This window comes from Furipterus horrens, unplaced genomic scaffold (assembly GCF_987537825.1).
Source record: "Furipterus horrens unplaced genomic scaffold, mFurHor1.1.pri manual_scaffold_10, whole genome shotgun sequence".
NCBI classification, from domain to species: domain Eukaryota; kingdom Metazoa; phylum Chordata; class Mammalia; order Chiroptera; family Furipteridae; genus Furipterus; species Furipterus horrens.
Window position 1 is genome coordinate 40,843,518 of NW_028327180.1, and position 26,521 is coordinate 40,870,038.

A 26,521-nucleotide genomic window follows, 5' to 3' on the forward strand; every position below is an offset into this window, starting at 1 on the left:
CACTTGAGGCTGCAGGGTGTCCACACTGGGCTGTAAGTTCCTTCAAACTGCAGACCCCTGGGGCTGAGTCCCCACAGGCAGCATGGGAAGCTCCAGAGGGACCCTGACATGTGCTGGTCCTGACGGTGCTGTCCAGCCTTCCCCGGCTCTGGGCATTGCCACCTGCACCCACCCCGAGGCAGCGCACGAGGAAGGAACCGGGCTCCGCAGAGGCAGGAGTGGTTCCCAAGGGAAAGCTGCGCTGGCTTCCTGTGCAGACTTAGTTTACCTCGGCCGGTGTTCCCAAGCCTGCCGAGCTCCTGCCCTCGGCAGTGCAAGCTCCCCGGAGTGAGTTCTCTCTCGTTCCTTTTGCTCCCACAGCCCTGATGCTGGGGGCACACAGTGATGGGGCACGGCCCCCAGCCAGGCTCATCTGCTCCAGGCTTGGGCTGGCAAAGGACTGGGGACTGTGGCCTGCATCACCCAACACTAAAGCAATCTCAGCTGTGGGTAGCTGTGCTGACAACTGTCACGAGTGAGCGTGGAGAGCTGGCCAGAGGGCCGCAGGCTCGGCCGGCTGAGACCCAGACAGGTGTCATCAGGACACACTGCCTGTCTGAGGTGGGTCACGCTCTTTTCCTCTCCCCTTCCTCGCACTCTCACATCTGCACGGACAACTCCAGGGGGTTCCACCCAGTGAGTGTGGTCGACTCCTTAGGAAGATCTGTCTGTTCCCTTTGACTCCGAATCGCCCAGCCCTGGCCCCTGTTCCTCACAGCTCCTGATGGGAGGAGGCTCAACCACAGATCACAGGGAGAAAACGAACATGGGGAGATTTTCCTGCTCGCAAAGTCAACTTTGGAATGTAAACCAGCTGGAAGCACCCAGGAAGTCTGCCTTCCAAAAGGAAAGAGCCAGGAAGCCAGGAGCAGCCCTGCAGCCAGACTGGCAGCTCATGTGTTTCCCTAGAGGCCTTTAAAATTTTCCAGGGACACATGCTGCCCACGGGGGCTTGCGCCCCAACCCGCCTTCCTCATAGGGCTCGGCCCAGTGCTGAGCTGGCGCCAAGCTTACAGGCTGTGGCGTGGCCACGTGTGTCTGCTTGACAACAGTTAAGGAAAGGCCTGTCCCCATGGAACAGATTATCCTCATGGAACTCTCTCATTCTGCACTTTTCTACACGGTGCACTCTGAGTTTAAGACAGGGGTGCATGGTGGGTGGGAGGTGTCCTTCCCTCCAAGCACTCACTAGTTTTCCCTCCGCAGGAGTGCCCATAGGACGACCCACCTCGTCTGGGAGGCAGAGACCTTATGGGCTTTTGTGTTTTTCCTTTGAGACAACTGATGTAAGGCTGCTGTGCCTTCTAGTGACCAGCCTCTGAGGCTGAGGAGAGCACACCCTCCTCATGGGTGTCTGGGGCTGCTGGTCACGCCCGTGCCAACCCACAGACCCAGAGGTTCTGGGGCCTGTCTCACTGAGCTCTGCCCCAGAACCACTGCCTTTTAAACAGCACTTCATTTTGAACATCATTGCTACAAAAGTCTTGATGGGGTTACAGTTAGGATCATGGTTATCTTTTTCTTTGATGTTTTAATTCTCAAGAGAATTAAAGAGATTTGGGGTCAAATCCCAACCTGGTGCTTGAGAGGCTCATTCTGACTTTAGTGGGTCCTACTTTCAAGCTTCCAGTACGCATCGAAGTGAATTGAATGCATTTGGAAGAGTAGAGGGAAAGAGGAGGAGTGACAGGAGACCAGAGCTCTCCTTCTTAACTGTCCCAGGGAAGAGAGACTCTTAGCTAGTCACCTGCTCCAGTGCCATCTTGCCCCATGAAGCTTCCCAGTGACAAAGATGTTTGCCATGCCCCGGCACAGAACCCAGTCACGGTTTTCCCCAGGAGGCAAGTGAAGGAGATCTTACAAAGCACCAATCAGTGAGTTGCTTTGCATTTTTCTCAAATTACCTTTTCTTTTTCAAAGAGCTGATCACAGGAAACTTAGCTAAGAAACTCTATAGCATCTGCAATCCTGTGTCATCCTTTGTTATTGTTGCTTATTTTAGTGTTAACTTTATTTATTATGCTTGTGATCTGCCAGGCGTTGCTAGAAGCATGTCACGTGTATTAAGTACCCTAATCCCCACAACACGCCCCGAAGAGGTAGGTACTCTCATCATCTACCTTGAGGAATGAAGAACCTGCCTCCATCCCCGCTACACTGCAGAAGGGTATTTTTGATGCATGTAGAGCTCTAGGCTGGCTTTTCTCCCCCTTCCCACGCTATAAAGGTGTCATTTCATTGCCTTCGCTTGTTTTGGAAATGCCCACGCAGGTAGCGCACAGTGGGGCAGACCACCAGGTGACACACACTTACATGGCTGTTGAGTAAACCGCTTTTGTGTGATGTGATCCCTTCGCTTTTTTGGAGGTTTTCAATCGCCATTTCAAGCTAAAGAAAATGTGTGCAGAAACAAAACAAAACAAAATGGGAAAAAAAGGGAAATCAGATGGTTAGCATCAGCCAAGATTTGTTTTTATTAATATCCAAATAATGATTCAAGCTCCTACGAAATAAAACAAGGCTTGACGCAGGCAGGAGAGATGAGTTAAGTCGTGAGTTGAAGCTACAGCCAGGAGAGTTACTCTGTTACATGCAGATGAGCCCAGGAGCCCTGGAGCACAAGCAGGGATGAAGTTATGATGTAGACACCGGCTATGAATGGAACACATGCACAACGTGAACACGTAGTTGTTGCATACGTTCAAGTGGAAGCAGAGCCAGCAGAATAATTGCCCGCTGCTCCCCACACATGTCATCTATTGCTCGGGAGAATCAGGTGACCAACAGAGCCCAAGGGCAGTTGATGGCACTGACTTCCTGGCCAGCCTGCCCTGTCACAAAGCCAGGGTCTCTCTTCTAGATGCTTCAGGAAAAGACCAACAAGGCCAAAGACCCAGGTCCTGCCATCAGAGGTGTAGGCCACTGGACATGTCACAGAGATAAGCTTCTGAATGTTTATGAAGCATGAGCTGTGCAAAGAGGGTTATATGGCAATGAGAATGGAGTCACAGGGGAAAATCATGTGGAACGATCAGGGAGGCCTTCCTGGGGGAAGGGCCTTCTCAGTTGGGTTCTAAGGACCTCTTGGAAGTGAGGAGTTGAGGTGGTGCCACAGGTCTAAGCAAAGGAAAAACACCCAACTATGTGTGGCTACTGCATTTGTACATGATGAATTTGACCTTGACTTGTATATGAAAAATGAAAATTTAAACTCTGCTGAGGCTCACCACAACAGGCAGAGAACTGCAACGTAAGGAAATAAACCTAAAGTATACTCTGTCTGTCCTCAAATACCAGAAAAAAATGAAGATTTCAGCAACACTTCTGCAAAAAAGCAGGTTGAATGTGTTTTCCAGAAAGTGTGCTGGATTGGGTTTAGGAACGGGAGGGTGACTGCTCCACCCATCATCTCTGAGCGCTGTTTATGTCCACTCTCGCCATTTCTCCTCAATACTGCACTGGAATTCCGGCCAGGACAATCAGACAACAACAAATAAAAGGCACCCAAATAAGAAAGGAAGAACTGAAACTATGTGCAGAAACCATGATCTTAAATATAAAAAATCTTAAAGGATCCACAAAAAACAACTAGCACTCATAAGTGACTTCACAAAAGTTGTAGGGTACAAGATCAACATATAAAAATCAGTTACATTCCTAAGCAATGAACAATGTGAAAAGGAAATTAAGAAAACAATCCTATTTAGAATAGCATCAAAGAGAATAAATACTTAGGAATAAATTCAATTAAAGAGGTGAAATACCTGTACAATGAAAACCATAACACACTATTGAAAGAAACTAAAGGTGACCAAAAAAACAAAATGAAACAAAACAAAACAAAACCCAGAAAGATATTCTATGTTCATGGGTTGAAAGACTTAATATTATTAACATGGCAATATTCTCCAAATTGATCTAGAGAATCAATGTAATTCTTATCAAAATTCTCTATTAAACTTCCAACTGCTTTTCAAAAATAGACAAATTGATCCTAAAGTTTATATGGCATTGCAAGGGACCCCAAATAGCCAATAAAATCTTGAAAAAGAGGAACCAAGTTGGGAGACTCATACTCCTGATTTCAAAACAATACAAAGTTCTACTAACCAACACAGTGCAGTACTGGGATAAGAAAAGACATGCAGATCAATGGGATAGAATTGAGAATCTAGAAATAATCGCATACATCTATGGTCAACTGATTTTTTAAAAAAGATTTTACTTATTTACTTTTAGAGAGAGAGGAAGGGAGGAAGAAAGAGAAGGAGAGTAACATTGGTCAATTGCCTCTTGCATGCCCCCTACTAGGGACCCAGCCTGCAACCCAGGCATGTGCCCTGACCGGGATCAAACTGGTGACCTTTCAGTTTGTGGGACCATGCCCAACCCACTGAGCTACACCAATCAGGGCTATGGTCAATTGATTTTTTGACAAGGGTGTCAAGACCATTCAACAAAGAAAGAATAAACTTTTCAACAAATGGTGCTGGGATAACTGCACAGCCACTTGCAGAAGAATGAAGCTTGAACTTTACTTACACCATATACAAAGTTAACTCAAAATAGATCAAAGAACTAAATGAAAGAGCTAAAACTATAAAATTCCTAGAGGAAAACATCAGGTAATCATGTAAAGCAAAGTTATCTTCTTGACCTTGGATTTGGAAACGGATTCTTAGATATAACATCAAAAGCACAAACAACAAAAATTTTTTTAAAATTTGAAGATAAATTGGACTTCATCAAAGTTAAAAACTTTTGTGCATCAAAGAACGCTATTAAGAGTGAAAAGACAACCCACAGACTTGGAGTACATATTAGTAAATCACATATCTGATCAGAGGCAGATTTAACAGCAGGAGCACCGGGAGCACGCCCTGAGCCCCGATTTCTGAAAGGACCCGCAAAACCACAACTTTACACTTTTTTTTAATGACACCAAGTTTGGTTTCATTACTATGCTGCATAAAACATGGTTAACATGTATTTTTATTTTCCCCATCTCTCTTTTTTTTAAGGGGCTCAATATTTTCTTCTGTGCCTGGGGCCTCAACTGACCTTAATCCGCCTCTGTATCTGATAAGGGTCTTACATTTAGAATATATAAAGAACTCACAACTCAACAACAAAATGACATGTAGCCCAATTAAAAATTACAAAGGTTTTGAATAGATGTCTCTGATTAGCACATGAAAAGATGCTCAATATCATTAATCATTAGGGAAATACAAACTAAAACCACATATCCACCAATATTGTTTAAAAAAAAGAAAAAGAAAGATACCAAGTACTGGGGAAAATGTGTAGAAATTGGAACCCTTATACATTGCAGAAGGACTGTCAAATGACGCAGCAGCTGTGAAAAACAGTATGACAGCTCCTCAAAAAGTTAAACATAAACCCAGTTAAACCATATGACCCAATAATTCCGCTCTTAGGTATATATTCAAAAGAACTTAAAACAGGTATTCAAAAACTTGTAAATAAATGTTCATAGCAGCATTATTCATAATGGCAAAAAAGTGGAAAAACCAAATATCAATCACAGATGAATGTATAAACACTGTGTGGTCCATCCACACTCTGAAATATTACTTGGCCATGAAAAAGAGTGAAGCGCTGACACTCGCTACATTGTGGATGGACCCTGAAAGCATCTCTCAATGAGAGAAGCCAGACAGAAAAGGCCACATGGTGTGTGATTCCATTTATATGGAATGTCCAGAACAGGCAAATCTACAGACACAGAAAGCAGATTGGTTCTCAGGGGCTGAGGAGTAACTGCTAACTTATACAAGGGTTTCCTTTTGGGGAGATGAAAATGTTCTGGAACTAGATAGGGTAATGGTTGCACAACATTATAAATGTACTAAATGCCATTGAATTGTATATGTTTAAATGGTTAAAATGGTGAATTCATGTTATGTGAATTTTATCTTAAAAATATGTGACTAATTTAAAAACCCATTTATCCCTCTTGCAATTTGAATGAATCTTTTACTCACATGCATGGTTTTAATATCATGCACTGGTCACTAGGAAAATATTGGTTAACTAAGTCTGCAGATTTTCCAAATGTTGACACACTTCATTATACAATATCAACAAATCACATTTGCCAATATCACTGCCAATCTCATTGGAAAGACACCAGTTTTTCAAAGTCTCTTCTTTTTTCTTTCTTGGTTGGAAATGTATTGACAACAAAATCTGTCAGTTATTTTCATGACTACACCAGGTTCACACCATTCATTTTTGAGAAAATGTCTGCCATATCTCTGAGTCTGAATAATCACAATTTGTTGTTCTTTCAAGCAAAAATGACATTTCATTAAAAAAGTGACTTGTCCTGCTCACAACTCATTACACAGGAGCTTTTCCTCGAGATGGTTATAGCACTTTGGCAGACAGTAGGAGAGCTGCTTGTCACACAGAATATTAAAAAGACGTGTACTCAAGGATTGAGATTTAATAAAATTAATATTGTTTACTACTTCATCAAAGACATTCCTAAGTAAAACGGTATTTGGTATTTTATTTCATTTTTTTTTTTACTGAAAGCATGATGGTGAAGGATACAGTAAAAACATCTAGGAGAGTTTGATGCCTCTGCTTTGATTCCTGCCTTGATTTGTGTGTGATTTTGCACAATCAGTGCAAGTAATGACACAGGGGAAACAGCAACGAATGGCTTAGCATTGTTATGAAAAGTCTGACCATGTAGAGCACTTTAAGGAGTCCCGGGGACACCCATAGGTTTGTTGGACATATTTAAGACTGACTGCTAAAAACCGTGGTGTTATGAGCATAGAGGAAAAGAATACAAATTAAGATTTGCTGCGTAAGACCATCTTCAAAAACCCATAGCTATTAAATAGGATTTAAACAAGTCCACTGATACAGAAAATTAGTGTACAGTGGAACGTCCCAAGGTGTTCATTGTGTTTGAAAATAAAACATCACTTAAACAGGTGATGAAGGTCAGGAAACCACCATCAAGCCCCAGAAGCCAGACGCTGATGCCCAGGAGTCAAGACTCAACTGAAGGCACAGCGTGCACTTGTGTCCAGCAGAGGGCACTGCGGTGCCACCTCCCAGCCCGGCACGGAAAGGCCTGAGCAGCATCCTTGGTAAAAGATCTTGACTTGAGGGAGGGATTCTTCTTGCATATGTACAAATGCCTTTATTAGTCCTCTTAGTGGCTGGAAAAGTGCGGATTTAATCTTTAAATTATGCTTAAAATGAAAACTAATTTTACGTTTGACGGGAGTTTGTTATTTTAAGTTGCATCAAAGTGCTGTATGCACCGGTCTACATATCAAGAGAACCAAGGAGGAAGGCATGCAGAGCCCACCCCAGGCCTGCGCAGCTTTCCCTAAAGTAATTCCTGTTTTTTGACCTTCTGGTAGTTTCCTTCATATTTTGGTATTATGTATATGCTTGTGCATCTGTTTCTTGATTTATTGGGAGCTTAATCTTTATTTTTGATTTGGTACAATGCAGCACATACTCCTTTCTATTAGCCATTTAGTATCATTTGTTTCTGCCACATAAGTTATTAACAGAAGGCCTGCTTTGAGGGCTCATTTGGATGGAGGACAGAAAATGTATAAGGACTTGTGATCAAAGATACAGTGTCTCAAGAACCTAACATAATAGCAACAGACAAGTTTAAAAGCTCCTGAATATATTGAAATTAGCCAATTATTTCAAAATTTTAAAAGAAGAAATTTAAAAATCTTTCCCTTTTATGTATAATCCTAGCAAGATTTTGCCTGACTTAAAGACTATATTCATGCCCTCTAAGGGAGGGTGGAGGTTACTTCTCACATTCATTAGAGTCTGCACAAATGGTCATTCCATTTCTACTAGAATAATCTCATTAAAAGGACCTGCCAGACAGGGGTCACTTCTACAAAGGGCCAGCAATGACCACTGTTGAAGAAACATCCCTTCTCCGGGCTGGGTCTGCCCTAGTACAATATCCGGACCGTGCCTCCTGGGGCTAGAAGTGGGAAGGGGCAGGGATGTGTCTTGGAAAGACCAAGGAGAAGTAGGGACAAAGACAGAAACCTGCTGTAGCTAACATTCCATCCTGAAACATAGCTTACTTATATGACCATAAAAGGAGAAAACAAAAGTTCAGATGTTGCATGAGCAACCCCTTTGGGTCTTTAAAGAAACTGGAGAGTATTTAAAAGAAGGAAAGCATCACGGCCGCAATGTTTGAGGCAGGCACACAGATCACAGAATCACGCCTAAGAAAGGAACTGTCCCGCAGGCAGGGGCAAGGGCGGGAAGGGGAACAGTGGGCTCTCCGCTGGGGGCAGGGGGCTGGCTGAGGGAAATGGGCATGCTAAATCTGACCATTTTAATTTTGCTAATTAAACATTTTAAAGTTATGCAAGTAATATTATACATGTTTGTTGTAAAAAGCTGATTAGGCCAGAGGAATAGAAGTTTCCATACTGGGCCAGGACTGGGTGGGCCAGTGAGGCATCCAGAACTCCAGACTTAAGGAGGTGTTCATGCTCCAGGTCATGCCAGGCAGGGGCAAAGTCAGCACCTGGAGGTGAAACCCTCCTTAAATTCGGCACTCTGGGCACTTTGCCCTTTGGTTTGCGTCAGGGATTTAACCTGGGCTGAAATGACAAAAGCAAACCTCTCAATTTTGTATCTCTGCTCCATGTAGTTGAAAAAAAAGTGCAACAGAAAACAGTTTTTATCAAAAACTAACCACTTGGCCAATTCACTCTTGGATTTATAATAGTGGGAGCATTTGAGATTTTGCTTCTCAGCACATTGTCTGTTTGGCTCAAATAAACTCATAAAATATATTTTCAAAGATTTATAATACTGATGCAAATTTAATCAGAAATAAAGATTCCAGAAAATTTGTCACCAAAAGTCTGAAATTACTCATTGAGGTGTAGGTGGCAATTTGCTATGGTCTTCATGCTCCCTTTTCAGGATTAACTTGAAATCCCAAAACTTTAAGTAAGAGAATTGGTAGACAGATACAGGAGCCATAGTTTATTTCTGTTGCAGCCTCTGGGCCATTTCTGTTTGTGGCTCCCAGAAACTCCCTCCGATCTTTGCTGCATCCTTGTGAGATGTCCCTATCTCAAAAACAAGCCTATAAACAACACAGACTGGCAAGAGTCAGCAATCAGATTCTCATGTGAGTTGATCACACCTTAGGGGCTTTCATGAGGCTGTATGCCCATTCATGGATTTCCAATTGATTGAAAACGCTGATTCTTCAAAAGCAACTCAGACAACAAACCACAGCAGCCAGTGTCCTGGGGTCTGAGATGCACATTTGCCTATGACCCAGAGAGTGTGGACCCGAGAAAACGCTGTTCTTTCTCAGTAAATTTGTTGCCTGCAAACCTAGTATCTTCTACTGTTATAAATTGATGCAGTCTGATAAAACTGAGCCTGCTGTGTCCATGAAAGTTAAAGTAGCATGTGAGGAATGCTTTCTGATCACTAACAGCTTAAACTCGGGTCCTCCTAGCCAGTCCTCTGAGGGGGGAGTGTGTCTGGTCCCCACAGCCTCCCAACCCCTGCTGAGCTGATGGCATGGGAAGGACTAAGAGAGGTGAGGTGCGAGCTAGAGCCCCTCAGACTGAGCCGTGGGTGCTGCCCCACACAACGCGGCCTCTGGAATACAAGTGACTTCTCTCCACACCCGTCCTCAGAGCCAAGTTTTGGGGAACACTCTGGACACAGAGAGAGGACAGCAAGACTCAGGGGGCCTCTCTGATGTCAGGGTAATGCCAAAACAACCCAAAAAGAACAAGGACAAGGCTAGAACATCACCTTCTATTTCAGATTAGCCCAATACCAAAATAAGGAGTTCTTTTCTAACTAAAAATCAATAATGTAATCCAGAATAGTAACAGTCTAAGAAGAAAAAACTCATGATCATATCAACGAAGAAAAAGCATTTGACAAAATTCAACACCCATTTACAGTAAAGACTCTGAAAACTAGGACTAGAAGGGAGCTTCCTAAACATGAAATAGGGCATTCATGGAAACCTACAGCTAACATCACACTTAGCAGTAAAAGATAGATTTGCCCCCAAGACTGGGAACAAAGCAAGGAGGTTCACACTCACTGCTCCCATTTAACACAGTACAGGTGTTTTAGCCAGTGGAAAAAGGCAAGAAAAAGAAATAAAAGTTATCCAGATTGGAAAGGAAGAGATAAAATTGTTCCTTTTTGTAGACAACAAAAAAATTCTTAGAACTAAAAAGTGAGTTCCACAAGGTTGCAGATGCAAGGACAGCAGCCATAATAACCATATTTTCACATATTAATAATGGACAGTTAGAAACTGAAATTAAAAATTAATAACACTTACAATAGCTCCAAAAAGATGACATACTTAAGTATAACTCTAACAGAATATGTACAGGATCTGCATGTTAAAACTTACAAAATGCTGATGAAAAAAATCAAAGAAGATCTAAGTAAATGAGAAAGCATACCATGTTCATGGACTAGAAGATCCAAGTCAATTTCCCTCCAAATTAATCTACAGGTTTAGCACTGTTTAATCAAAATCTTACTAGGAATTTTTTTATAGATATAGAAAATTCTAAATTTATGTAAGTAGCTCACACTATACTAAACAAGAATAAAGTTGAAGGAACCACTCACTATAAAGCTACAGTAATTAAGACAGTGGTACTGAAAAAGAAACAGGCACACAGATCAATGAAACAGACCCACACACAGCTAATTGATTTTTGACAAAGGCACAAAAGCAATCCAGTGAAGGAAGGACAGTCTTTTCAACAAATGATGCTGGAACCACCAGTGGTTTAATATGCATAAAAATAAATCTCGACCTAAATCTTACACAAAAGTTAACTCAAAACAAAGCAGATCCAAATGTAAAACTATACAACTTTTCAAAGAAAACATAGGAGAAAAATTTTATGCCCTGGGCATAGGCAAAGAGTTCTCAGTATCACATCAAAAGCATGGTCTTTTCAAATAAGAAACATTGATAAATTAGGTTTGATCAAAATAAAGTTTTTCTCTGCATATGATACTCTTAAGAGAATGAAAAGATACTATAAAAACTGGGAGAAAATATTTGCAAATTGCATATCTGACAGGAGACTTGTCATATAAAGAATATATAAAGACTTCAAAATTCAACAGTAAGAAAACAAACAAATCAGTTTAAAAATAGGTCAATGACTGGAACTGACACCGAAGAGCATATACAAAAGGCAAATAAGCATGTGAAAAGCTGTTTACCATCATTAGCAACGAAGAAAATGCATATTACAACCACAGTGAGATACCACTAGACACCTACTAACATGGCTAAAATGAATAATGCTGACAACACGGAGTGCTGGAGAGGAGCGGAGCAACAGGAACTCTTACACATCGCTGGGAAACGTGAAATGGTACGACCACTTGAGGAAACTGTTGGTGATCTCTAATAAAGTTAAACACACACTTACCATATCGGCCCGCAATCCACTCGTAGGTATTTACTCAAAAGAAAGAAAACGTATGTCCATACAACTGACAGCTGCTTTATTCATAATCGCCCCAAACCAGAAACCTCCCCAGTGGCCCTCAAGTGGTGAACGGATAAACAGGAATACTACTCAGTCACGAAGAAGGAGGAAGTACTGGCTCGTGCCAAACCTTGACTGGATCTCAAAGGCACCACACTGAGTGAAAGAAGCCAGACTCAATGATTTCACTTATACCACAGCTCCGGAAAAACAAACCTCTAGTAATGGAGAAAGGGTCAGCGGGTGCTGGAGCTTGTGGGTGAGGGAGGTCAGGACTGCAAAGAAAACCCAGGAGGGGGTTTGGAGTGAGCCGACCCCTGGATCCTGACTGTGGCAGCAGTTACGCAAATCTGCACATGTGTCGAAACTTAGGGCTGTACACCCCCAAAAGTTACCTTTATTCTGTATTTAGCTAAAAAATAAAAGTAAACATGGAAACTAAAGTTCTGGAAGTTTTTAAAGGAGGTATTGTTTTGGACAGGAGCGTGGCGGGATCAATTTGGCATAGCTCTCAAGAGAAACTCCTTCCTCTTGTTTAGTTCAGTCTAGTTGCATATGGATGGACCGACCTAAGCCTCTAAGAGGCTGATAATAATGATCACGGTAACGATGATGTCTCCAGCAGCAGCAGCACCTACCAGTATGGAGGGTTTTTTAAAAATCATATACTATTGTTCACAATAGCTGATGATGGAAGACTTACCCTTTTTTTTAAACCAGTGGAGGAACTGAGGTTCAAAGAGGCCGAGACCTGCCTCAGGCCACAGGGCCTGGTGGTGACTGGCAGGGCTCTTTTCAAGGGCTCTGCTGCCTTCTCCTCAACACCCCTGCTTTTGCTGCTAGTTCATTCAGGGTCTACCCTGCTGCCCTGAGAGCCTAGTACATACCGTTGCTGGTGACGACCGGGAAGTGTGCGCCAGGGAGTGTCTGGTGCTGTCCATGCCCCCATGGATGAGGTAGGCTCCTGAGCTGGAGACGATGGGGCTCCCCCCGATTTCCATGGTGATGCCCACCATGCCATGGGCAGGGACTGCCGGCGGGGAGGAGCCTGCCACGGTCACCTGGGCGTCCCCTGGGGCCTCGAAGTAAGACGCTGCGCTGCTCGGGGTGTACATCGGAGGCTCTGAGCTATAGGCATAGGCTGTCCGCCTGTCAGAAAGAGAGAAGGTTCCTCCTCTGAGTCTTGAAGGAATCGACTGAAACTTCATGTCATGGTGGGAGCCTGACAAGCCTGAGCATGTGGGGTAAGTCAGACACCGAATGTCCACACAACGCCAAATCCAAAGTAATCATTTCAGAAAATATTCAGAATTACAGGCTGACTCAGAAAACTGATCATTTAAAAATTCTGAGTATATAAATGGGTTGTATGAGGGAGCTCCTTTGTGGAGATGGAACAAGTCCGTGTCTTATTTTGCTTCCATGAAATCTATACACAGGGAAAAAACCTCACAAAACTACACATATGTGTACATACACGCACATGAGTGTGTAGAGACGTGAAACTGAGTAAGGCCCATGGGCTAGTTAACGGTACCGTCCCAGCGTCACTTCCCTGGAACTGTCCTACAGTCAGAGAAGATGTCACCACAGGAGGAGACTATGTAAAGGGTACTGGACAAATTTATAACTTTCATAAGTCTATAATTCTATGAAAAAAGGTTTAAAAAAATAAAATTGTGTAATAAAAAGTTTCTAAGTGATAGAATTTGTCTAATATTCCTTTAACATCTGGATCAAATGTTCACTTAACTACATATATCTCCCCTTAAAATTTTAAGTTCTAGCCCTGACTGATGTGGCTCAAGGGGTTGGGCGTCATCCCACAAAGCAAAAGGTCGCTGGTTTGATTCCCGGTCGGGTACATGCCTTGGTGTTTTCAGTCCCCATTTGGGGCACATATGAGAGGCAACAGATCAATAAGTTTCTCTCTCACATTGATGTTTCTCTCTCTGTTTCTCCTTCCCTTCCTCTCTCTCTAAAAATAAATAAAATCTTAAAAAAAATATTTTTTAAGTTCCACCCCAGTAACGCTGGCCATAGTAAAAGACGGTCGGTAATGGTTTTTCCTTGTTGGTGACTAAAGGTTAGTGACCTGTCCTGAGGGAAGGCCCCTCTGAGAGGCAGGGTGGCCCCGATACCTGGGAGGCGCGCATTCCTACCCTGTCCCCCAGGTGACATCACTTATAACTGTAGTACCATCAAACCCAGGAAGTTGACACTGGTACAGCCTATATACCTCGGTCAGATGTCATGGGTTTTACATGTGCTCATATGTGTCTATGTATTAGAACTGTCACTGTTGTGCTGTAGAAGCTCACACAGCTCTTGAACGACACTCACCCTCTCGATCCCTGAACTTGCCAAGAGGGGGCTGTTGAAATTAAATGAGCAAAAGGGCTTATATCTCTAGCACAATGAACTTCCCGAGAAATGTGTCATTTTCTGCCCCAAGCATCCCATAGTTCACAAGCAGAAAACCCTTTAAGTTCTGCCAAATAAAAAATCAAGTTGTATCAACATTGTAAAAAGCCAGAGGTTTACAGAGGCCAGGAGGAGAAAGCAGAGAGAGAAATGGTTTCTAGATTGTGAAGACCGAATCTTTGTGAAGACTCGGAAGTTGGATTAGGGTTTGTTTTCTGTTTGTTTCTAAGACTGCCTTTTCTAGAAGTAAAAACCACAAAGGTGTGAGGTTTCTGAAAGCTCCAACTAATACTGTAGTAATGATTCCAACCTATCACCCGGAGGCTAAGGGAGAGGAGTCTGTGCAAAGACGTCCTCAGATGGACAAAGGTGGAAGAGTCGTGAAGGGCGGTTCCAGGCGTGGCCTAAGCTTCTCTGTGAGGACCCTTCCGAGGGGAGGCAGAACCACGTACAGGGCTCCGTTAGCGTAGACAGCGTCTCCGCCTTCCACATACTGCACCGGGGGCGGGTACACGTGCTGCACGGCATGGACCTGAAACATCAGATATTTCGTGTTACAGTATAGTCCACTTGTTTGTGCTTTTTCATTACTCTAGCTGAAAATAACTTTGATTGCCTTTAATGCACGCTGAGTACTGCATTACTGTTTTCTTGCCCACAATTGGCGCTTCTAGAAAGAAATTAGGAGAGACAGTCCTGGAAGGCCACATAGGGATGTAACTGTCACTGACCCACTGCTGTGCACGAGGTAAGCCGAGTCGGTGGCGCCTGCTCCATGGAGAGAAGAGCCCAGTCGACAGCTGAGAGCAAAGCTGCAGAGCTGGGAAGGGCCCCGGGGCCCGCCAGCCACTGGGCATAACGGCCAATCATGCTGGACGTGGAAACCAGAGTTGTGGACAGAACACTGACCTCTGAGCACTGGACCAGTCACCCATACCCAAGGGTAGGACAGAGGGCAGAGGTCCTGTGAGTCACACTGGGGGAGACTGCAAAGGTCTGAGCGCAACTGGAAGAAACAATGGCCTGGAGTGGGAGATAGAGACGGGGTGATGGGAGGATCCCAGCACAGCCCCGCCTGGCCCCCATCAGTTCAGCAACTCAGCTAATGGCCCCTGAGGGCCACTGGCCCAGAGCTCTGCATGGAGGACTTCAGAATCTCACCGCAGGGGGAACCTTAGCCAGTCTAACTCCACCTCATTTCGGGGTAACAAAATAGAGGGTAGGTCTCATCATGACCTCTCTCTAGGCCTGTGTGAGGAGCTGATTTCCACCTCTGAGGACAACTCAGCACGGTATACATGCTCAACCCCTGGAGTAGCAGCACATTGCGAGAAGCCCAGGGGTCACCATGCTGAATGGCTTCGCCTTAGGGGACCAAGTGAAATGCACAAGTTGCCCCACAAGTCTGAGTTGCCCATAGAGAAAGAGATGGTGCAGGCCCAGTCGCACAGAGGAGGGAAGCTTTTGGAATCATGACATCAGTCTTGGTCTCCCCTCCCTTGAGGAGCTAAGGTTCCCTTCTGGGCCTGCTCAGAACCTTTGTGTCTCCTCCAACGCCACAAGCCTCCCTCTGTTCTCAGAACAGACAACCCCTCTACACACACTACTCATTTGAGCAGGAACCCCTGAGGAAAGAGGGGTGTTCTCTGGGTCTTGGATGTTTCTGTAGTTCACTCATGGTCCCTTTCAGGCAGGAATGTTCACTGATTTTAATTCAGCATTTTCAGAGTATAAGTTGGCAAACTGCAGCCCTCCGGCCAGATCAGGCAGACCTGGTTTTGTAGATAAAGATTTACTGGCACACAGCTGTGCCCCTCCTTTTACATCTTTGGCTGCTTTTGGAGATGAGGCAGAGTTGAGGGGTTGTGCTAGAGACTGTCTGGCTTGCAAAGTGAAAAAATGTACTGTTCGACCTTTTCCAAAAGGGTTTGCTGACCACTGTCCTACATCCCATTGACTGAGCCACTGGTCTGTGCTGCTATTTGGTGGGTGAGCCCACACTTTCAAGCTTTCTTCCCAGATAATTTAAGAGGCTCTTCCTTGGTCACAGCGCTTGTTTGAAGGTACACTTGCCTGCAAAAGGGTCTGCCTCCCCAGGAGCTTACATATTCTTCCAATCCAGAACCTTCGCTATCTGTTTGCATGTTTACTTCAGCACCCAGCACTTTATCGAGAGGCTGGCTTGCACCCCACACATTGAATTTTTGAATGAATAAAATATCACCAGCTGTCTTGGCTTGCTGCAAAACTGGAGTGCAAGATTTTTTTTAAAGGTTTTATTTTTTTATTTTAGAGAGAAAGGAAGGGAGACAGCGAGGAAGAGAAACATCAGAGATACACTGATCGGTTGCCTCTTGCATTCCTCCAATCAGGGACTTGACCTGCAGCCCAGGCATGTGCCCTGATTGGGAATCGAACTGGTAACCTTTGGGGTTGCAGGCTGGCACTCAATCCACTGAGCCACAGCAGCCAGGGTAATTTTTTTTTTTTTTTTTTTTTTAACATAGCTTCCAAAGAACCTTCTGGTAAGGAATTGAAAACATCAAAGAAGGAACAGCAGTGACAGAAAAGAATGCATAAATCAGAGAGGACTCCAGATCCCTAAGTTCTAATACATCCCACATCACCTGTGCTGTTACCTGCTGTGGCACCTGCTGGACTCTGGAGAGGGATATTGGCTGCATCTGGGCTCCTTTGGAAGCTGAGCCTGTTGCCTGGACCAGCACCCTCTAAAATGGAAGGAGAGAAGGACATTCAGACTTGTCAGAGGCTAGGCCTGAAAACAGATTACAACCAGAGCTACTGCCACTTGGCCTGCTGTTGCTTTACTGGACACACAACGCTATAAAATGAAAAGGATCAAATGGATCACAGAGTCAAGAGAGAAACAGGAGTGTTTTGTTTACCTAAAGCTGGGCCTTTAAAAGTCAATGACTTTGACTCTGTGATTTTCCAATGTGGACTCTAAATGTCACTGGTTGTGGTGATGCCACAGTGTTTTGCCTCCTAAACACCACTGTATAAAAATAATTCAATAGGGACCAAGCACTCCATGATCTCACAACCAAAGACAAAAAGAACATAAATGGGGCAAAAATCAATGGAAGAATGAATACACACAATATGGTCCCTCTACAAAATGGAATATTACTCAGCCATGAAAAGGAATAAAGCTCTGCTGTGCTACATGTGGATGAACCTTGCAAACATAATGCTCAGTGAGAGAAGCCAGACTCAAAAGGCCATATTGTATATGAGTCCAATTTATGTGAAACGTCCAGAACAGGCAAGTCCACCGAGACAGGAAGTAGTTTGTGGTTGCCAGGGGCTGGGGAGGGCCATGGGGAGTGACAGCTAATAGGAATGGGGTTTCTGTTTTGGGGAGATGAATGTATGAAAAATGCCACTGATTTGTTCACTTTAAAATGGCCAATTTTATATTATGTGAATTTCACCATATTTAAATAAATAAGAATATTAAGGATTTACATCCATACATTCTAAAGCTGAGCTGTCCAGTGTAGTAGCCACTAGATGTGTAGCTGTGTGGCCATTTAAATTTCATTTAATTTAAATAAACTGTAAAATTCAGTTCCACAGGTGCACTGGCCACATTTCCAGTGCTCAGAGCCACGTGGAGCTGGTGGGAGAACACCGCTGCATGAGGGGAAGTTCTGTTGGGTGGCTCAGGAGGGCTGAGAAGGAAAGCATACACAGTGCACCATGGAAACTGAGCTGCAAGGATTCCTCTTTCCGGCAAGGAACTGGTCAGGAAGCCCAGCGGGCTCATTATTCAGGGAACACAATGCAGCCTGTGGGCAAGAGTGCCAGAGGAAAGGGAATTCCCTGGATAGGCATGGGAGGCTTGGTGTGAGCAGCAGATGGTGCATCTAGGGATGGGATGGGAGGGGCAAGGAGTAGGGATATTGCTATTGAGACTGTGGCGGGGGGCCCTGGATGCATCTCTAGCGGGGATGGGAGCCCTAGAACCTGGGAGGGACACAATGGCCATGGCAAGACCCATTTCACCCTCCCCACACACACTCGTCAGGCAACCACTGATCTGTTCTCTGCACCTATGAGCTTAATGTGTGGTTTTATATATAAGTGAGACCGTATGGCCTTTGTCTTTCTCTGTCTGACTTCTTTCATTCAGTGTAATTCTCCCAGGTCCCTCCATGTCGTTGCAAATGGCACGACTTCATTCTTTTTTCTGGCTGAGTAATATTGCGTTGTATCTATGTGCCACATCTTCTTTATCCAATTGTCTGTGGATGGACACCTCGCTTGTTTCCATACCTTGGCTACTGTAAATAAAGCTGCAACGAATAAGGAGTCGCAGATATCTTTCTGAGTTACTGTCTTCATTTTGAAAGAGCCTTAATGTAAAAATTATCTCTCCACAAATTTTAAATACATTCATTCTAATGCTAGATTTAGTTTTGAACCAAATGCTGAGAATTTTTACTTATCTTTTGCCTTACTCGTAAAGTCTTTCTGTGTAAAAGGGTCATTTCCAAGGTAGAAGAAAACTTCCCTTAAAAGAAAAGAACAGCCCTGGCTGGTGTGGCTCAGTGGATTGAGTGCCAGCCTGCGAACCAAAGGGTCACTGGTTTGATTCCCAGTTGGGGCACATGCCTGGGCTGCAGGCTGGGTCCCCAGTTGGTGGCGGGTGAGAGGCAACCACACATTCATATTTTTCTCCCTCTCTTTTTTCCCTCCCTTCCCCTCTCTCTAAAAATAAATAAATAAATAAAATATTTTAAAAAGAAAAGAACAAATGAAGTCAGATTTTGGGGGTGGGGCTTTCTTTTTGAGATTTTATCATTGATTCCTCGGTGGGACCTTTTGAAATAGTGGAAAAGCCAAATAACGTGAGACAGAGAAGGTGCGGCTGCTTCAACAGCGCAGCCTTGGGGCTGAGAAGGCAATTCAGAAGAACATAAATATCTCCCTGCTGATTCACATGCTTTTTAAAACCACAATGGATGAGGCCCCACTGGCTGCAACGGTCTTTCCTTCTGTGCTGGTCCGTTACCTGCGGGGAGGCTGGCACGGGCTGGGCCACAGGTGTCTGGGCAGCCGATGATGAACACAGAGCCACAGAAGCTGGCGAGTCCGCTGTGCCCTCTGAACTCTGCATGCTCAGTTCTGAAGAGAGGTGGAGAGGGGGTGAGCAGGCAGGGCTGCAGTCACGGGGTCCACAGAGGCCACTTCAGATGCTGACAGGACAGGCGAGTGGGAATTCCCTACAGCCTTCCAGATTCAGAGCAGGGACCCAGCCTGACTGGGTAAGGGATGGGGAACAGGATGCAAAACTATTCCAAAAACAGGAAGAGCGGAGGGGGTCAGGGACTGTTCTTTCAAATATCAAACCAAAAAATAGCCCTGCAGAAGTTCCTCAGTGGCAGGCCAGGGACAACTACTTTTCCCTGTTCCAGGCTGATCAGGCTGAACTATAGGGCTCATGAAACTATTTACTCATTTACCCAGCAAGTCAAAAGCTCTTGCTGGATGCCTTCTGTTTGTGGAGCTTAGCAAGTGCATTCTCCTAGGGCAGGGTCTCTCTTCCTCAGCACTGGGACATTGGGGCTGGGTCATTCTCCGGGTCGGAGTCCTGGGTACTGAGAGGTGTTGAGTATCATCCCTGGCCCTGACCCACAAGATGCCAGGAGCACCCCCTCTCCAAGTCATGAAACCAAAAATGTCTTCAGACATTGCCCAATGTCCCCTGGGGACAAAATCGCCCCACAGTTGAGAACCACTGACCTAGGGAGAGAGAGGGTGAAACACAGTGAGAGTAAAGAAACACTTTCTCCTGGGCTGGATAAAAGTCCTCAAGAATTTCAGCAGTAAGTCAAAATTTCCTTCTGCTCCTGGAGATCCTTGCCCATGAAAAAGCAGAAGAGTGTATTTCGCTGTGGCCAGATGCATATATCTTTCAAATAGGTAGTTTTAAAATTCTCTACAAAAAGACTCGTTTAATATCAGAACAAAGTGGCAAGTGATACAAAACCATTTTATAAAATGAAAAAGCCAAACTGTCTTTGCTTTTAAACAAATCACTGGCTTAAGCATTTGAGAGGCAGTGAAATACACAAACTGCAGAGAGGAGGTGCCTTGTGGTTAGGCACACCCATCCTTGCCCCTGTCCTGTCCCCGGCTCTGAGTGTGACACCCCCACGAATGGAGTTTCCTGGCTCCTGCCTCACGGGGAGGTCTGAATGGCGCAGCACACATCACAGTGCCCAGGATATAGTGCCAGAACTTTTACCTATATTTCCCTATCGCTCCAAGAGTTCCTACCTGTAAGAATGAATGAAGAATTTTTAAAAGAAGCCTTTCTTTTTTAATGTTAAGAAAAACTGATAACAGAATAAAATAACTTGCCTAAGGGAAGCAGAAAGGGGTGTGTGCTTCAACCTGAGTGTGTTGGTGTAATCTCATCTTTATCTACAGGGACTATCCCATGACATCCTCCAGTCCCCTTCCCAAATGCCTTTGGTACCAATGAGCGCCACTGAATGGATCTATGGTCTGGGTCTGTGGCATTTTTGTTTCCTGTGGGCCTCAGTTGTCACCACTAGATGTCCCCAGCGTCCCATAGTGACTGGCACCTCCCACTTTCTTTGCGTCTTTCAGAGAAGGAAACTCTGACTTTCCAGTCCTGTATTTCCTGGATCTCCAACTCTCTCTGCCTTCCTGACAAAAATGACCTTTGGGATATTCTGTTGGAAATTGCTTAATTGCTTAATCAAGGTCTCTTATTTACACTTTTCCCTAACATTTAAGTCAGTCATTTGCACACTATATACCACTTTGTTTCCTTTTGAAGCCAAGTGGCTAACTTCAGTAACACTAGGAAGAAATAAGTGGACTAGAACTCCTTGTGAAAACAATCCGCTAGCAATAAAGTGAGAAAGCTGACTTCACTAAGACTAGTTCTTTTCAACAGGCAAAAATAATTTTGCTCCAAAGTCCAAGTCCTATCGAAGCAAGGAGACCTGTGAGGGCCTTGGGGATAGATAGTGAGTCCATGCTCGGCTTACTATGGCAAGAACACACCTTCCAGAAAATAGGTTATTCCATATCATGAGGAGTTTTTGTTTTTTGTTTTTTAAGAGAGAGGGGAAGGGAGGGAGAGAGGGAGAGAAACACCGATCAGTTGTCTCTTGTCCGTACCCCGACTGGGTATGGAACTGTAACCCAGGCATGTGCCCTGACCGGGAATCAGACCAGTGACCCTCTTTGCTTTGCAAGACGACATCCAACCAACTGAGCCACACTGGTGCATGTCACGTGGAGTTTTCATGCTAATTCCCTGGTTTAACACACTATTTACTAAGCACTGCCTGAGTTTATTGCACTGTTCTGCTTATATTGTTTAGACCAGGGTCAGCACACTTTACCTGTAAAGAACCAGAGACTTTCCGCTCAATCCCTACTGCAACCACTAGACATTGCCACTGTGGCACGACAGTAGCATCTGCTGCCATGTAAATGAATAATATTGGCTGTGTTCTTTTTCTTTTAATTAAAAGATACACGTATTGATTTTAGAGAGAGAGGAAGAGAGAGAGAGGGAGAGAAAAATCAATGTGAGACAGAAACATTGATTGGTTGCCTGTCGCACATGCCCCAACCAGGGATCGAACCTGCAACCATGTATGTGACCTCACTGGAAATTAAACCCCCAAACTTTTGGCGTATGGGATGACGCTTCAACCAACTGAGTCACACCGGCCAGGGCTTGACTGTGTTCTAATAAAAGTTTATTTCCAAAAACAAGCAACTGGCAATAGTTGTTAAGTGTTCAGTCCATATAACCTGGGTTTAATAAAGTGATGTGGTTTTGGAGGGTGGGTAGAAAAATTATACTGTCTGGATTCCAAACCTTGATCCATAGGCCCTCGGTCTAGTGCATAGTTCTTAGGGCCACATCTCATCAACGTGGCCGAACTGGAGAGGCTGCAGTGGGTGACTCACATTGTTAGGAGGATAGAGCTGCTAACATTTAAAGACAAATAGAAATATCAAACACTGGTCTGAAATGACAGTAATGGTGCTCTAAAGCTTATGAAGTCACATTGATTCACCAAACTTTGAAACTCCAGAAGCCAGGTGCAGCCCTTAAAACTTAAGACAGGATTTTTTAGGCACAATGGGCTGAGTAGTGTCTCCCCAAATTCATGTCTACCTGGAATCTCAGAATACGACCTTATGTGGAAATAGTGTCTTTGTAGTGAACCCCAAGAAGAATAGAGCAAAAGAAAACCAATTTAGGTGTGGTTAAACAGCTAAAATTAAAGAGAGAGAGAGAGAGAGAGAGAGAGAAAGATTGAAAGCAGTCAGAGAAAAACTGTATCCATTCAGGGGAACAATGGCATAGATGACAAGCAACCTCTCATCAGTAACCACGGTGGCCAAAAGGCAATGGAGTGGCATCTTCCATATGCTGGAGAAAAAGAAACCTATTGCCCAGAGTTCTATAGCCAGTAAAACTACTTAAAGGAAAGGTGAAATAGAGACATTTTATGATAAACAAAACCTGAGAAACTTTGCGTCCACACTATGAGAAATGCAAAAGGAAGTTCTTCAGGATGAAAGGAATATGCCAGATGGTAAACGGGGATCTACAAGAAGGTATAAAGATTATTTGAAAGGATAAATATGTGGGTAATTACAAAAGATAGTATATTTTTCTTCAATTTTTAAAAGTCTACTTAAGACAAAATAGATTTCAAGACAAGGAATATTTCTAGAGATAATTACGGACATTTCATCATTATAAAATGATCAATTTATCAGGATGATACAATCATTGTAGATGTGTATACATCACATAAAACAGCTTCAAAATACATGAAGAAAAAAATCAATGAAACTAAAGAAAGAGATAAATAATCATAGTTGGAGATTTTAAACACCCTTCTCTCAGTAATTTGATAGAAACAAAATAAAAATATCAGTAAGGATATAGACTAATCTGAATGACACTATCAACCACATTCATCTAAATGACATTTATCAAACACAACAAGCAAATCCTGCATATTCTTTTCAAATGTACATGAAATGTCACTCGTCGGCAGCCGTCCGTCTCGAGAGACGATGGTGTAGCTTCTTAAGAGTCTATCTGCACCGCCGAGAATGGCTGTGCAGTCCGACTCGGGAGTGACATGGTATCTGTCTCCTCCCGTGTTGAATCGACATCTTGTGATGACGCTGAAGCTACAGAGCCTGGGCAGGGTAATATGGAGGGTCTGCTGTTGCCCATGCAGCAGACCCCCCCTCTCTTCGCAGCTGAAGGGTCCAAGGGAAAGACGGAGTCGATACAGCTTGGGTTCAGGTGCGCCGCAGGAGTTGCCGGTGTTGACTACAACGTCAAACCTCCTTAGGGACTCCGGCTCCGGATTTTCTGTCGGGGTTTACTCCCTTAGCCTTTCCCCTGAAGAGGTATGCCGCAAGGCAGCGGAGGTTTTTTGGAGTCAGAGTTTTCCTTCTCTGATGAAATGTCACTAAGCAGGTCATATTCTTAGTCATAAAGTAAATACATTTCAAAAAATTAAAATTATACAGAACATGTTTTATATTTTGATCACAATGAACAAAGATCTATAAGATATCTAGAAAAATGCTGAATATTAAAAAAATTTAAACCACACTTCTAAAATAACACCTAGACAAAAAATAAAACATAAGAGAAACGAGAAAATATTTTGCACTAAATGATAATGGAAACACCACATATCAAAAATTGTGGGATGCGCCCTGGCTGGTGTGGCTCAGTGGATTGAGCGCCGGCCTGCGAACCAAAGGGTCGCCAGTTCGATTCCCAGACAGGGCACATGCCTGGGTTGTGGGCCGTGTCCCCAGTTGGGGGCATGCAGGAGGCCACCACACACTGATGTTTCTCTCCCTATCTTTCTCCTTCTCTTCCCCTTTCTCTAAAAATAAATAAATAAAATCTTTTTAAAAATTGTGGGAAGCATCTAAAGTAATTCCTAGAAGGAAATGTTTAACTTTTAAAACTTATATTGGAAAGGCTTAAAATCAATCATTTATGTTATCAGCCTTAGGAAGCCATAAAAAGACAAGCAAATTAAATTTAAATTAAGTGAAAAGATGCAAATAATAAGAAAAAATAATGAAATAAAAACTCCACAGTAAAGAAAATGAACAAAACTGAAATTTCTTCAAAATTGAAATTTCTTCCAGAAAGAAATGAGCTATCTAGCCATGAAAAGACATTGAGGAAACACAAATGCATGTTACCAATTCAAGGTAAATTATACATACAGTATAGTTCCAACTCTATGACATTCTGGGAAAGGAAAAAGTATGGAGACAGTAAAAAGATCAGTGGTTTCCAGGAGTTGTGGGGAGGAGTGATGAATAGGTGGGACAAGAGCATTTTTAGGGCAGTGAATATACTCTGTATTACACATTTGTCCAAGCCCACAGAATGTACACCTCTAAGACTGGACTCTAATGTAAAGTACGAACTTTGGGCGATGAGATGTATCAGTGTGGGTTTCCCAAACTGTAACCAATGCACCACTCTGGTGGGGGATGTGGATAGTGAGGGAGGCTATGCACCTGTGAAGGCAGAAGGCATGTGCGAAATTTCTGTACCTTCCTCTCAGTTTTTTTATGAATCTAATTAAAACTGCTATTAAAAAATCTTAGGGGGAAAAAAAAAAGACTGAAAACCCCTAAACAAAACTGATAAGAAAGAAAAGAAAAAATATAAATTGTCAATATCAGAATGAAACAAGATATACCCACTACAAATCTTACAGAAATCAAGTGATAATAAGAAGCTATTATGAACAACTTTAGCCAATAAATTCAACAACTCAGATAAAATGAACGCTTTTTTGAAAAACACAACATACCAAAAAATAATACAAAATGAAATAAAAAAACATGAATGTCATATCTAACAAAAACCTGAATCATGTTTGAAAACCTCCCTACAAATTCCAGGCAAAGACAGTTTCACTGGTAAATGCTATCAAACACCAAAAAAAGGAATTAATACACAAATTGCATCAGAAAATGGAGAAAAAACACCTCACAAATCATTTTATGAGGTCACCAAAATGCTGATACCAAAACTTGATAAAGATATTACAAGAAAAGTATTTAGATCAGTATCTCTTATAATCTAATCCAGCAATATATAACCAATATAACCCATATTTATGCTGTCATTTGATTTTTAACAAAGATGTCAAGGCAATTCAACAGAGGAAGGGACATTGTTTAAACAAATGGTATATTCATGACAAAAAAAAACAAAAACAAAAAAAACCACACGCAAAAAAAACCCCACTTCAATCCCTACCTCACACCACATAAAAAATGATTTCAAAATGGAACATAGGCTTACACATAAAAGCTAAAACTATAAAACTTCTAAGAGAAAACATAGGGGTGTAGGCAAAGGTTCTTAGACAAGATGCAGAAATCATAAGCATAAAGGGAAAACTTAACAAATTAGATTTCACACAAATTTAAAACTTCTGTTACTTAAAAGACTTCATTAACAACACAAATCAGTAAGCCACAGTCTGGGAACAAATATTTGCAAAACATGTATCTGACAAAGGGCTTTAATCCACAATATCAAAAGATCCTACAATTCAACACCAAGATACTACTAAATACTCACTAGAATGGCTAAAATAAAATCTGACAACAACCAATGTTGTGAGCACATGAAGAAATTGTAACTCACACACACATGTGGGGATGTAAAATGATACAACCACACTGGAAAAAAGATTTGGCAACTTTCCAGGAAGTTAAACCTATCTTTAATCCAGAATTCTTCTCCTAGGTATTTAGGAGAAATAAATGGAAATACTTGTCTTCAAAAACAACTTGTGTGAGCATGCTCACAGCAGTTTTATTCACAAATGCCAAAAAAGAGAAATACTCTAACCCAAGTGTCCATCATCAGGATGATGGATGAGAAACTAGATTGTGGTAAGTTAAAAATGCATATTGTAATTCCTAAAACAACCACTAAAGTAGTACGGATATAGTTAACAAGCTAATAGGGGACTACTCATCATTAATACAAAGGATTGAACTCATATAAGCAACACACGGGTGAATCTCAAAGTCATCATGCTGAGCGACAGAAGCTTGACCCAAGGTGCAGAGTGGAGAATGGAGCAAACTAATCTCAGCTTTAACACAAAACCAGAACAGTGTGCAACAGGGATGACTGGAAAGGGTCAGACGGGAACTGCCCAGGGAGGTAGATGGACACGTTCGCTATGATGACAGGGTGTATATTACATGAAATATCCAATATTAGACGCCAAGATTTGTGCATTTACTGTATGTAAAAGTCAACCTAAAAAATCCTGTAAAGTGGAGAATGGGAAGTGGTATAAGAAGCGCAGAAGGCCAGCTACAAAGGGTTCATTATCCTGTGTGTTGACTTTGTTAATGTTTGGAATTTCTGTTATAAAAAGTTAAACAAAAAA

The 26,521-nt window shown here is 43.0% G+C and overlaps 1 protein-coding gene across 1 annotated transcript in view; it reads right to left on the bottom strand.

Moving 5' to 3' along the window:
• Nucleotides 1-19,224, bottom strand: part of RFX2 (regulatory factor X2) — a 41,530-nt gene extending 22,306 nt beyond the window's left edge. Inside the window, exons 1-5 of the mRNA XM_090289476.1 lie at nt 19,057-19,224; nt 16,658-16,747; nt 14,471-14,550; nt 12,482-12,743; nt 2,353-2,427 (exon numbers count right to left, since the gene is read on the bottom strand). Of these exons, the coding sequence (XP_090145602.1) occupies nt 2,353-2,427; nt 12,482-12,743; nt 14,471-14,550; nt 16,658-16,747; nt 19,057-19,161 (612 nt within the window). The 5' untranslated portion in view covers nt 19,162-19,224. The remainder of the gene's footprint in view (nt 1-2,352; nt 2,428-12,481; nt 12,744-14,470; nt 14,551-16,657; nt 16,748-19,056) is intronic.
• Nucleotides 19,225-26,521: the final 7,297 nt, after the last annotated feature.